General features: G+C 43.8%; 1 protein-coding gene across 2 annotated transcripts; it reads right to left on the bottom strand.

The window, feature by feature from the left end:
* Positions 1-926: 926 nt before the first annotated feature.
* Positions 927-10,525, bottom strand: LOC109908375 (breast cancer metastasis-suppressor 1-like protein-A). Of its 2 annotated transcripts, none has more exons than XM_031800429.1 (10): positions 10,194-10,525; positions 9,861-9,951; positions 9,583-9,710; positions 7,201-7,280; positions 6,743-6,839; positions 5,470-5,559; positions 5,296-5,360; positions 5,167-5,206; positions 2,644-2,770; positions 927-2,405 (listed from the first exon to the last, which is right to left on the bottom strand). In XM_031800429.1, exons 1-9 carry the CDS (start codon positions 10,282-10,284, stop codon positions 2,694-2,696), a joined length of 759 nt encoding a protein of 252 aa, XP_031656289.1. In that variant the 5' UTR covers positions 10,285-10,525; the 3' UTR covers positions 927-2,405; positions 2,644-2,693. The 2 variants fall into 2 exon arrangements, with proteins under 2 accessions (XP_031656289.1, XP_020362610.1); XM_020507021.2 differs by having other exon boundaries at positions 5,167-5,215; positions 10,194-10,518.
* Between the last annotated feature and the right edge of the window lie 3,032 nt (positions 10,526-13,557).

Raw genomic sequence — 13,557 nt, 5'->3', positions numbered from 1 at the left:
AGGTTAGAATTGGGGCTAGGATAAACTGATCCTAGATCTGTGCTGAAGGTACACTTCTACCTAAAAGGCTACTTAATGAGTTTTTGCTCAGTATAGGACTTAGGTAGAGAATGTAATGGTAGAGAATGGACAGAGAATGTAATTGGCAGAGAATGGAATGGACGAGAATGGAATGGACGAGAATGGAATGGACGAGAATGGAATGGTAGAGAATGGACAGGTAGAGAATGGAATGGTAGAGAATGGACAGAGAATGGAATGGTAGAGAATGGAATGGTAGAGAATGGACAGAGAATGGAATGGTAGAGAATGGACAGGTAGCGAATGGAATGGTAGAGAATGGACAGAGGGGGATAAGTGAGATATTTGAGTGGATCCTGCATCGATCCCAATACAGTGTGTTAATCTATTGAGTTCCCCTCTGGCAGAAAACCCTGGCTAAACAGTTGAACAGCAGAGCAGACTTTGGCCATTATAAAGCCACGCTGAGCATATGAAGTAGTGGGGGGGGTTGCATTGGACTAAACCTTGAGATTGACTTTGGGTTCAGCATTGCCAGGCAGTTTTGCCTCTATAACGGAGGTATATAGATTATATCTAGTGATTTGGGGTTGGGTTGTATATACAGGTTAAATCCACTTTGGAACCTGCTAAGCAATGAGAGGTAATACGCTGTATCATTTCACATCATTTGTTCTAGGACTCAGAGAGCAGGAAGGAATGGCTTGTGCTGAGCAGGTTGATTTAGCTATCACTAGACATGCTGTCAGCTTTACTGACTACGGACAACGTAAAAAGGAATTATGATATGGCCTTCTATTCCACCCAGACTATTTCACTTTAATCAATGGCTGTAAATCCATTTTTTCCCCCTATAGGATTGCGTCAAGGTTCTACAATCTTTACAAACTAAGGCAAATGACATGTTTACTACAAAATTAAATATTTTATTTGCTGTACATGAATTGTGACTGACATTTTATTCAGATTTTCCTCCCGCATAACATGACAATGAAGGGTAGACGGAGCGTACATAAAACAACTCTACAAATAAAACCTCAAGGCAGCAGGACTACTGTTCAACTGATGGCAGTGAAACATTTGGTCTGGTCGTACTCAGACGGACATAAGTAGAATTCTTCATAGGCTGCGAAAAAACCCCAGCAGATGCTCCCATTATATACAGCATGTAACATCTACACAATTCATTATATGTTGAGAATCCTTAAGATATAAAAAAAAAAAGTTGGCAGGTGGTACTTTATACACAGACAAACAAATGCTTTCCCACAATATGCAATAATGTGCAAAAGACTGGGATTGCATGGACGTGATTGTACAACAACCAGACATTTTGACACATCTCTACTGACCTTGGCCATGCTAAAAATACAGTTAACAGCCATCCTTCCTTCCTTGAATTGATAACACATCTGACAGCATTGGTTAGGTGAAAATGGTCTCATGTCCCCTTGAGGAGGGCAGGAAGACAGAAAAAGCGAGAGCGGTGTATCCGTATCAGAATAGTAACAGAGACATGAAAGACGACAACAAGAGGTGGGGGTCTCACAGTGAAGGAAACACATCACTAGGGCCAGGGTTTAGCCAGCCATCCAGTCACAACCAATTGTCCTTGACTTGATCCTCGTCCTGTTCTCACCGGCCAGAAGAGCAGGGTTAGTTCAAGACTGTAGGCATCACCTTGTTTAAAAAAAAGGCACACTATGGGGCCTCCCGAGTGGCGCAGCGGTCTAAGGCACTGCATCGCGGGGGGGGGGGGGGGGGGGGGGGGCGCGCTCTAGCGACTCCTTGTGGCTGGCCAGGTGACTGCAGGCTGACCCCGGTCGCCAGTTGAACAGTGTTTCCTCCGACACATTGGTGCGGCGGGATTCTGGGTTAAGCTGGCGGGTGTTAAGGAGTGCGGCTTGGCGAGTCATGTTTCGGAATTCACCTTCGCCTCTCCTGAGCCCGTTAGGGAGTTGCAGCGATGAAACAAGATAGTCATTAGGGAGAAAGGGGAGGGTAAAATACACTAAAGACCCACTACAACACCACTCCTCCTTACAACCAGAATTTCGCTTCTCTCGTTTCCAGTTTAGAGAAGGAATGACACTTGTTGGCCTTGCAGATCATATTAACATACAAAGAGCATTAGTCACTGACCCTACACATCCTGACCTGTAGCTCTCCAGGACCAGGCTTGCTTAAGTCCACTGACATAAAGGAGAGGACATTATGACAGTGGAGTTCATCTGTTATCCAGGGTGAAAGAGTACGGCAGGCTGTGAGGGACATTAGGAGTGTTTGATGGTGTATTTGCCTTCCTGCAGCTGAGAGACGTAGAGTTTGGACAGTCAGGCTGTTTGAACCACACCTCGTCATGGTTTATGGCGGTTATTATGGCGCTGTGCGGAGAGACGGAAGAGGATTGGATAATAAAATATATGAATTTACAATACATACACCTATATGCCTCTTTACACCAATTCACTTACAACACCTGAATCTAGTGTATGAACGACAACAGCGTATCCACACAAGATCATGCTCCAACGCTCAAATGCACCACATGCAAATATACAAACAGAAACACACACACCATTTGAAAACATACATTTCCTACACAGACACCAAGACACACACCTGGTAGTGTGTTGGTCCTTCTTGTTGATGCACAAGGCCTGTCCTCTGCACTACCACTGGCTGTCATAGAACAGTCTGCCCTCCTCTGACCTCGCCACATGGTGGTGTCTGTCCGCCTTGGTAGGGACTACACACACACACAAACACGTCATAACGAAGGTATGCCAGTTGTTAGAACTATGTATTAACATATACCCACACCATCTAAATACATACATTCAGAAAGTCTTAAATAAGGAGTGAAACTAAGCTGGTACGATCCTGGACGGAGTGGTTTGGGTTCATCATAATTTATTTTAAATATGAACCAGCAACAAAGCAATAAAGAGTAACAAACAAACCGAATGTACAGCCTTGTAGGGCTCAAAAGCAACACAAAAATAAGATCCCACAAACAACAGGTGGGAAAAGGCTGCCTAAGTATAATCCCCAATCAGAGACAACGATAGACAGCTGCCTCTGATTGGGAACCATACCCGGCAAACAAAGAAATAGAAAACATAGAAATAATAAACTAGAACACCCCCATCAGTCGCACCCTGACCTACTTCACCATAGAAAATAAAAGGCTTTTTATGGTCAGGACGTGATATATATATATATATATATATACATACACATAGTTGAAGTCAGAAGTTTACATACACTTAGGATGGAGTCATTAAAACTCATTTTTTAACCCCATCCACAAATTTCTTGTTAATTAACAAACTATAGGTTTTGGCAAGTCGGTTAGGACATCTACTTTGTGCATGACACAAGTCATTTTTCCAACAATTGACAGATTATTTCACTTATGATTCACTGTGTCACAATTCCAGTGGGTCAGGAGTTTACATGCACTAAGTTGACTGTGCCTTTAAACAGCTTGGAAAATTCCAGAAAATGATGTCATCACATTAGAAGCTTCTGATAGGCTAATTGACATCATTTGAGTCACTGGAGGTGTACCTGTGGATGCATTTCAAGGCCTAGTTTCAAACTCAGTGCCTCTTTGCTTGACATCATGGGAAAAATTAAATAAATCAGCCAACCTCAGAAAAATAATCGTAGACCTCCACAAGTCTGCTTCATTCTGGGGAGCAATTTCCAAATGCTTGAAGGTACCACGTTCATCTGTTCAAACAATAGTACGCAAGTATAAACACCATGGAACCATGCAGCTGTCATACCACTCAGGAAGGAAACGCGTTCTGTCTCCTAGAGATGAACGTACTTTGGTGTGAAAAGTGCAAATCAATCCCAGAACAACAGCAAAGGACTTTGAAGATGCTGGAGGAAACAGGTTAAAAAGTATCTATATCCACAATAAAACGAGTCCTATTACCGCCATTAAAAAAAAGCCAGACTTCGGTTTGCAACTGCACATGGGGACAAAGATCATACTTTTTGGAGAAATGTCCTCTGGTCTGATGAAACAAAAATAGAACTGTTTGGCCATAATGACCATCATTATGTTTGGAGGGAAAAGGGGGAGGCTTGCAAGCCGAAGAATACCATCCCAACCGTGAAGCACGGGGGTGGCAGCATCATGTTGTGGGGGTGCTTTTCTGCAGGAGGGACTGGTGCACTTCATAAAATAGATGGCATCATGAGGTAGGAACATTTTGTGGATATGTTGAAGCAACATCAAGACATCAGTCAGGAAGTTAAAGCTTGGTCGCAAATGGACAATGAGCCCAAGCATACCTCCAAAGTTGTGGCAAAATGGCTTAAGGACAACAAAGTCAAGGTATTGGAGTGGCCATCACCTCAATCCTATAGAAATGGGCAGAACTGAAAAAGCATGTGCGAGCAAGGAGGCCTACAAACCTGACTCAGTTACACCAGCTCTGTCAGAAAGAATGGGCCAAGATTCACCCAACTTATTGTGGGAAGCTTGTGGAAGCCTACCCAAAACATTTGACCCAAGTTAAACAATTTAAAGGCAATGCTACCAAATACTAATTGAGTGCATGTAAATTTCTGACCCACTGGAAATGTGATGAAAGGAATAAAAGCTGAAAAATCTCTCTACTATAATTCTGACATTTCACATTCTTAAAAAAAAGTGGTGATCCTAACTGACCTAAGACAGGGGATTTTTGATAGTTTTTCACAATTCCTGACATTTAAGCCTGAGTTTAAATATATTTGGCTAAGGTGTTTGTAAACTTCCGACTTAAAAGTGTGTGTGATAAAATATATATCTATATTTTAACAGATTACTTTTTCCATTCATCAAATGGCGGGTGTATGGAAGCAGAATTATTTTAGAGTGGACGAATATATGCAGGTAGCCAGGCTGACTTCTGAAGTGATTGACAATCAAATGAAAACATCATGACTAGTTATGTTAATGGGACATCCAAATAATAGATTTTAAAAGATAAATGACATATGTTTACTATTGGGCCCACAGAGATCCTATTACCTGAATGGGGATTCTACACGTCATCCTATTAACTGAATGGGGATTCTGTCTATCGCCCCCCCCCCCCCCCCTACTGTAACAAATGAAAGACATAAATCTGAGATTCTTACCATCAACCTTGACCCTGTGCGACCCTAATGTCACCTCCGCCTGTGGTGCATACAGAACAAGATTGAAAAGTTAAATTCCAACCCTAAACAAGATGACAACAAAGACTTACATTTGGTTAACTCAAATACCTTTCGTATTGCTGTCCAGTCTTCAAGTACATCGAGGTCTTGCAACATGTAAACAATATATGGACGTGGGAAAGGGTTAAGTAAAAAGCTCAAGTTCTTCATTGATATTAGCACTGACCGTATCTGTATCTAATACAACATCGATAGAGTAAGACGGGTAGAAAGAAAGGATATCCGAGACAACAACAGGCTTCTTTTTCTTGACAGGGCAGAAGGGATCCTTCGTCTTGTTCTTCCGTGAACGTAAACCATCGTTCCACAGTTCTGGAATGCAGAGACAGAGCAAGAAGAGCTCAAAGCCACTCAAGACAGTTAGTGCCTTCAGAAAGTGTTCCCACCCCTTCACTAAGCACAGACAAAAATCCTAGAGGAAAACCTGGTTCAGTCTGCTGTCCACCAGACACTGGGAGATGAATTCACCTTTCAGCAGGACAATAACCTAAAACACAAGGCCAAATCTACACTGGAGTTGCTTACCAAGAAGACCATGAATGTTCCTGAGTTGCCACGTTAGTTTTGACTTAAATCTGCTTGAAAATCTATGGCAAGATCTGAAAATGGTTGTCTAGCAATGATCAACAACCAATTTAACAGAGCTTGAAGAATTTCGAAAATAAATGGGCAAATGTTGCACTATCCAAGAGAGAAAAGCTCTGAGAGACTTACCCAGAAAGACTCACAGCTGTAATCACTGCCAAAGGTGCTTCTACAAAGTACTGACTCAGGGGTGTGAATACTATTGTAAATGAGATATTTCTGTACTTAATTTTCAAGTCATTTGCAAAAATGTTTTAAAAAATGGTATCCCATAATTCACTTTGTCATTATGGGATACCATTTGTAGATGGGTGAGAGAAAAATATATATAAATTGAATACATTTTGAATTCAGTCAAACAAGAAAAGAAAACCCAGTGCTCTTGATAGCATCACTGCTCTTTAATAAGCGTTACGTATCAACCTCAAGGCCTTCATCAGAGCTTTTGTGTGTGTCTCGAATTTGCACCCTTATGTAGACATAGCTCCACCCTCATCGGTTCAATGATAATCGAATGTGGTTGGAGTCGAGGGAAAATAAGCAAGTTACCAAATATAACAATGTGCATTTCATAAGTATTCACATCAAAATGTGGAATAAGTCAAGGGGTATGAATACTGTGCGAAGGCACTTTCAATCCGAGCTGGTATACCTGAGAGTGTAGGTTATGCAGGATTTCTCTCTCTCCAGCCCTGCATTTAAACACCTAATTCAACACATCACCTACCCTCAATGCCCTTCATTTAGTTCAATCAGGTGTGTCAGTAATAGTATTTACTTAGATTAACAGGCTTTAAAGTCCTTTCCAACTAATATCGACTGTACAGAAATAGCCCTTCCTCATCGTCCTCTGTATGTAGTTAACAGGATCAGAGTATTGCATATAGCCCGGGGCTATAGCCTCCTGTACCTGAGGTGATGTCGATACTGTGTCGGTCCTCCTCCAGGCGTCTGATCTTCTCCTCTAAGTCACTGTGCACCGTGTCAAACAGCAACAGCTTCTCGCTCTGGGAGGAAACACAGAACATGGATGAGTACTGTAGTACTACCAAAACCATGGCGAGAGACCCTGGTCCAATACATACAAAAATGCAACTTTGCTGATTGCATAACTGCAAAGCATTCTACGTTATTGTCCAGTAGTTTGCCATGCAACCTTCATTCCTTGAGGTAGCCATATTGGTGACCTGTATGTGACTAGACAAGGGAAAGCAAGGATTCAAACCAACTGCTTTCCACAGCCCGAAACCTCAGACAGGACCAGAGACAATGATTTAATTCCACGTTTGATCACTGTCACATTATTCACTGGCCCAACAATTGGCCCTTGGGGATCAATAAAGTTGTATCGTATTGAATTGACCCGACCTCCCAGTGTTGGCAGGCAGCCTGGATCTCACAGTCGTACTTGTTCTTCACAGACTCCAGACACAGCTCTTGGTAGATCCCTAGAGAAGACACAAGACAAGGAAAACATCTCTTTAGTCTTGGCACCCTTCAGAAGGTTGGACGTCACTGAGAACAGAGCCATATATCTACAGTGTAACAGTACATTGTATATAAGATACGATAGTAATTTATTCATTTCACAGGGGGGACATATTATTGCACCAGCCAACACAGGCATTACCAATAAATACACCATTACAACACAACAAGGACACACAGACATTACCAATAAATACACCATTACAACACAAGGACACACAGACATTACCAATAAATACACCATTACAACACAACAAGGACACACAGACATTACCAATAAATACACCATTACAACACAACAAGGACACACAGACATTACCAATAAATACACCATTACAACACAACAAGGACACACAGACATTACCAATAAATACACCATTAAAACACGACACACAGACATTACCAATAAATACACCATTACAACACAACAAGGACACACAGACATTCCAAGCATCACATCAATTAATATAAAAGTGTTTGTGTTAAAAAGGATGAGCGGAAACATTATGCTTTAGACCTAGCTAAAATAAATCTGTCTGCCATAGCGCTCTGATGCTCCAGGTACTGTGGAGGGGGTGGCTAGTGTTGGCCATAGCACTGTGATGCTCCAGGCAGGTACTGTGGAGGGGGTGGCTAGTGTTGGCCATAGCACTGTGATGCTCCAGGTACTGTGGAGGGGTGGCTAGTGTTGGCCATAGCGCTCTGATGCTCCAGGTACTGTGGAGGGGGTGGCTAGTGTTGGCCATAGCACTGTGATGCTCCAGGTACTGTGGAGGGGTGGCTAGTGTTGGCCATAGCACTGTGATGCTCCAGGTACTGTGGAGGGGGTGGCTAGTGTTGGCCATAGCGCTCTGATGCTCCAGGTACTGTGGAGGGGTGGCTAGTGTTGGCCATAGCGCTCTGATGCTCCAGGTACTGTGGAGGGGGTGGCTAGTGTTGGCCATAGCGCTCTGATGCTCCAGGTACTGTGGAGGGAGTGGCTAGTGTTGGCCATAGCGCTGTGATGCTCCAGGTACTGTGGAGGGGGTGGCTAGTGTTGGCCATAGCACTGTGATGCTCCAGGTACTGTGGAGGGGGTGGCTAGTGTTGGCCATAGCGCCGTGATGCTCCAGGTACTGTGGAGGGAGAGGCTAGTGTTGGCCATAGCACTGTAATGCTCCAGGTACTGTGGAGGGGGTGGCTAGTGTTGGTCATAGCGCTCTGATGCTCCAGGTACTGTGGAGGGGGTGGCTAGTGTTGGCCATAGCGCTCTGATGCTCCAGGTACTGTGGAGGGGGTGGCTAGTGTTGGCCATAGCACTGTGATGCTCCAGGTACTGTGGAGGGGGTGGCTAGTGTTGGCCATAGCGCTGTGATGCTCCAGGTACTGTGGAGGGGGTGTCTAGTGTTGGCCATAGCACTGTGATGCTCCAGGTACTGTGGAGGGGGTGGCTAGTGTTGGCCATAGCACTGTGATGCTCCAGGTACTGTGGAGGGGGTGGCTAGTGTTGGCCATAGCACTGTGATGCTCCAGGTACTGTGGAGGGGGTGTCTAGTCTTGGCCATAGCACTATGATGCTCCAGGCAGGTACTGTGGAGGGGGTGTCTAGTCTTGGCCATAGCACTGTAATGCTCCAGGTACTGTGGAGGGGGTGGCTAGTGTTGGCCATAGCACTGTGATGCTCCAGGTACTGTGGAGGGAGAGGCTAGTGTTGGCCATAGCGCTGTGATGCTCCAGGTACTGTGGAGGGGGTGTCTAGTGTTGGCCATAGCACTGTGATGCTCCAGGTACTGTGGAGGGGGTGGCTAGTGTTGGCCATAGCACTATGATGCTCCAGGCAGGTACTGTGGAGGGGGTGTCTAGTCTTGGCCATAGCACTGTAATGCTCCAGGTACTGTGGAGGGGGTGGCTAGTGTTGGCCATAGCACTGTGATGCTCCAGGTACTGTGGAGGGGGTGACTCATGCTGGCTTCTATGCGCCTCATTTTTCTGAGGATCCGCTTATCCAGGATGGGCTCTAGATTGTCCTGGTGGGTGCCGATGATAGAGCCAGCCTTCTGAGACTATAGACAACGTATTTAAACAAATGTCTGTTAGTTAAATTTGGAGGTAGCCTACCCAGGAACCCAGTAGGTAGGTCATCTAAGGAACACACAACTAAAATGTTAGAAAACCACTGATCTTTCTGACATTGACATCAGCCGCCTGTCACAACTAAAGTTAAAATGCAATGTGGGACGTTAGTATCCAATCTAGTGTAAGCAAAGTGACATGGAAACTCACCGCCCACTTTAGTTCTGATCTGCATATTCTCCTGTAGGTTGGCCAGTGGTTCCAGATACTCTTGGGCACAGGCTGCTATGACCTCCTGTAGCTTTATATCCACCTGACAGAGCCTCTCCTTGTACAGCCTAGTCATAACGGGATAGACAGGGGTGAGTCAATATAGCAGCATCATCAGTAGCTAGTTTACTTGGCTTAAACATGCACGTAAACATGGATCAGAAAGAAATCAATCTGGTAAGACTGAATCAATTTGCGAAGTAGCCAATTTTATTTACTGTTCTTTCAAGTCGCCGAATTGCTTCTCCAGGGTAGTCATCTCGTCCATGCATTCCACTCGTCTCCTCTCGCAGTCCTCGTCGTTCATCTCTGTTGGCAAAATAAACATGTCAACTGTCAGACAACTCCAACACAGTAAACAAAGTAGAAGTAGCAAGCTAGCAACTATAGCAACATGGCCACGCAGCATCACTTTAGTCATAAAGGAGACCATAACCAAAATCGCCATGCATACTGTACTAACACACACGTAAAACATTTTGAAACTGCATAACAGCAAGCTGCATTTGGCTTAGTTAAGTCTAGTTAGCTACATTTACTGTATTCCTTACCCGAGCTGTCTCCATCTTCAGATACAGAAGAGCTGACAGTATCTTCTTCGTCTGTGCTACTAGCGTCTTGCTCTGGGAAATCAACCTCCATATTCTTCGTGGTTGCTTTCTTTCTTTTCGCGAGCTTGCACTTATTAAATGACTGACGATAGGTTGGCGACCTAAATTGTGTCAAAATTAGAGTGTTTTATCAATATAAACAAAGACGGCTAAACAACTAACTAGATTGTTAGTTAGCTAAAACAGAGCGGAAACTGGACAACGATTTTTAATAAGTCACCCAAAATAGACCAGTCTGTCGTTTCTAATGGGAAGAAAATAGTCTTCTTCTGTGGATTTTATATTGCGGTTGGCAACCAACTTTAAGGTGCATTACCGCCACCAACCGGTCTGGATTGTGGACCAGAGACAGTGAAGGTTTTATTCTACCCAATAATCTCGTCTCCCAAACGAAACGAAATACATAATTAAAAACTACATCCCCTGAAGATGTCTCAGCAGTTCACTTAATCCTGGCTCTTCAGCCCCATTACTCCTCAAATCTAATAACAATCGCTACCTTTCTCTCACATATTTCTGGTACTGAAATAGAACATCCACTGTCTCCATCACCTCCTGACAATGATCACACCTCCCAGCCGGATGTTTCCCCACCACTTTCAATGTACTTGTGTGTAACAGTCTCAGCCTTGTGACAACACTTTACCTCCCTTCTCTAGCGGCCTGAGGACCAACCTGCCCCCACCTTTTCCTTGATCTTATACAGGTGTCAAAATAAATCAAATCAAATTTTAATTGGTCACATACACATGATTAGCAGATGTTATTGCGGATGTGGCAAAATGCTTGTGCTTCTTGCTCCGACAGTGCAGTAATATCTAACAAGTCATATCTAAAAGAAATTACACAACATAAACCCAATACACACAAATCTAAGTCGGAATGAATTAAGACTATATACATATGGACGAGCGATGTCAGAGCGGAACGGACTAAGATACAGTAGAATAGTGTAGAATACAGTATATATGTGTGATGCAAGATATGTAAACATTATTAAGTGAATGAGATACCATAGAATAGTACAGAAAACAATATATACATGAGATGAGTAATGCCAGATACGTAAACATTAAGTGAGTAAGATACCATAGAATAGTATAGAATACAGTATATACATATGAGATGAGAAATGCAAGATACGTAAACATTATTAAGTGACTAAGATACCATAGAATAGTATAGAATACAGTATATACATATGAGATGAGTAATGCCAGATATGTAAACATTATTAAAGTGACTAGTGTTCCATTCCTTAAAGTGGCCAGCGATTTCTAGTCTATGCCTACAGGCAGCAGCCTGTAATGTGCTAATGATGGCTGTTTAACAGTCTGATGGCCTTGAGATAGAAGCTGTTTTTCCAGTCTCTCTGTCCCAGCTTTGATGCACCTGTAGTGACCAAAGCTTTCTGGATGATAGTGGGGTAAACAGGCAGTGACTCTGGTGGTTGATGTCCTTGATGATCTTTTTGGCCTTCCTGTGACATTGGGTGCTCTAGGTGTCCTGGAGGGCGGGTAGTTTGCCCCCGGTAATGCGTTGGGCAGACCGCACCACCCTTTGGAGACCCTTTCGGTGCAGTTGCCGTACCAGGCGGTGATACACCCGACAGGATGCTTTCAATTGTGCATAAGATTGTGAGGGATTTAGGTGACAAGCCACATTTCTTCAGCCTCTTGAAGTTGAAGAGGCTCTGTTGCTCCTTCTTCACCACATTGTTGTGTCGTCTGCACACTTTTATTTTTTTATTTAACCTTTATTTAACCAGGTAGGCAAGTTGAGAACAAGTTCTCATTTACAATTGCGACCTGGCCAAGATAAAGCAAAGCAGTTCGACAAGTCTATATACAATGTGAGCAAATGAGGTGAGAAGGGAGGTAAAGGCAAAAAAGGCTATGGTGGCAAAGTAAATACAATATAGCAAGTAAAACACTGGAATGGTAGTTTTGCAACATTCTTGTGCAAGGTAGAAATACAAATAATGGGGTGCAAAGGAGCAAAATAAATAAATTAATTAAATACAGTTGGGGAAGAGGTAGTTGTTTGGGCTAAATTATAGGTGGGCTATGTACAGGTGCAGTAATCTGTGAGCTGCACTGACAGTTGGTGCTTAAAGCTAGTGAGGGAGATAAGTGTTTCCAGTTTCAGAGATTTTTGTAGTTCGTTCCAGTCATTGGCAGCAGAGAACAGGAAGGAGAGTCAGCCATAGAAAGAATTGGTTTTGGGGGTGACTAGAGAGATGTGCTACAGGTGGGAGATGCTATGGTGACCAGCGAGCTGAGATAAGGGGGGACTTTACCTAGCAGGGTCTTGTAGATGACATGGAGCCAGTGGGTTTGGCGACGAGTATGAAGCGAGGGCCAGCCAACGAGAGCGTACAGGTCGCAATGGTGGGTAGTATATGGGGCTTTGGTGACAAAACGGATTGCACTGTGATAGACTGCATCCAATTTGTTGAGTAGGGTATTGGAGGCTATTTTGTAAATGACATCGCCAAAGTCGAGGATTGGTAGGATGGTCAGTTTTACAAGGGTATGTTTGGCAGCATGAGTGAAGGATGCTTTGTTGCGAAATAGGAAGCCAATTCTAGATTTAACTTTGGATTGGAGATGTTTGATATGGGTCTGGAAGGAGAGTTTACAGTCTAACCAGACACCTAAGTATTTGTAGTTGTCCACTTATTCTAAGTCAGAGCCGTCCAGAGTAGTGATGTTGGACAGGCGGGTAGGTGCAGGTAGCGATCGGTTGAAGAGCATGCATTTAGTTTTACTTGTATTTAAGAGCAATTGGAGGCCACGGAAGGAGAGTTGTATGGCATTGAAGCTTGCCTGGAGGGTTGTTAACACAGTGTCCAAGAAGGGCCAGAAGTATACAGAATGGTGTCGTCTGCATAGAGGTGGATCAGAGACTCACCAGCAGCAAGAGCGACCTCATTAATGTATACAGAGAAGAGAGTCGGTCCAAGAATTGAACCCTGTGGCACCCCCATAGAGACTGCCAGAGGTCCGGACAGCAGACCCTCCGATTTGACACACTGAACTCTATCAGAGAAGTAGTTGGTGAACCAGGCGAGGCAATCATTTGAGAAACCAAGGCTGTCGAGTCTGCCGATGAGGATGTGGTGATTGACAGAGTCGAAAGCCTTGGCCAGATCAATGAATACGGCTGCACAGTAATGTTTCTTATCGATGGCGGTTAAGATATCGTTTAGGACCTTGAGCGTGGCTGAGCTGCACCCATGACCTGCTCTGAAACCAGATTGCATAGCAGAGAAGGTATGGTGAGATTCAAAATGGTCGGTAAT

Source organism: Oncorhynchus kisutch, linkage group LG21 (genome assembly GCF_002021735.2).
Source record: "Oncorhynchus kisutch isolate 150728-3 linkage group LG21, Okis_V2, whole genome shotgun sequence".
NCBI classification, from domain to species: domain Eukaryota; kingdom Metazoa; phylum Chordata; class Actinopteri; order Salmoniformes; family Salmonidae; genus Oncorhynchus; species Oncorhynchus kisutch.
The sequence above is the reverse complement of the archived record's forward strand: the minus strand, read 5'-3'. Positions and strand labels throughout refer to the sequence as shown.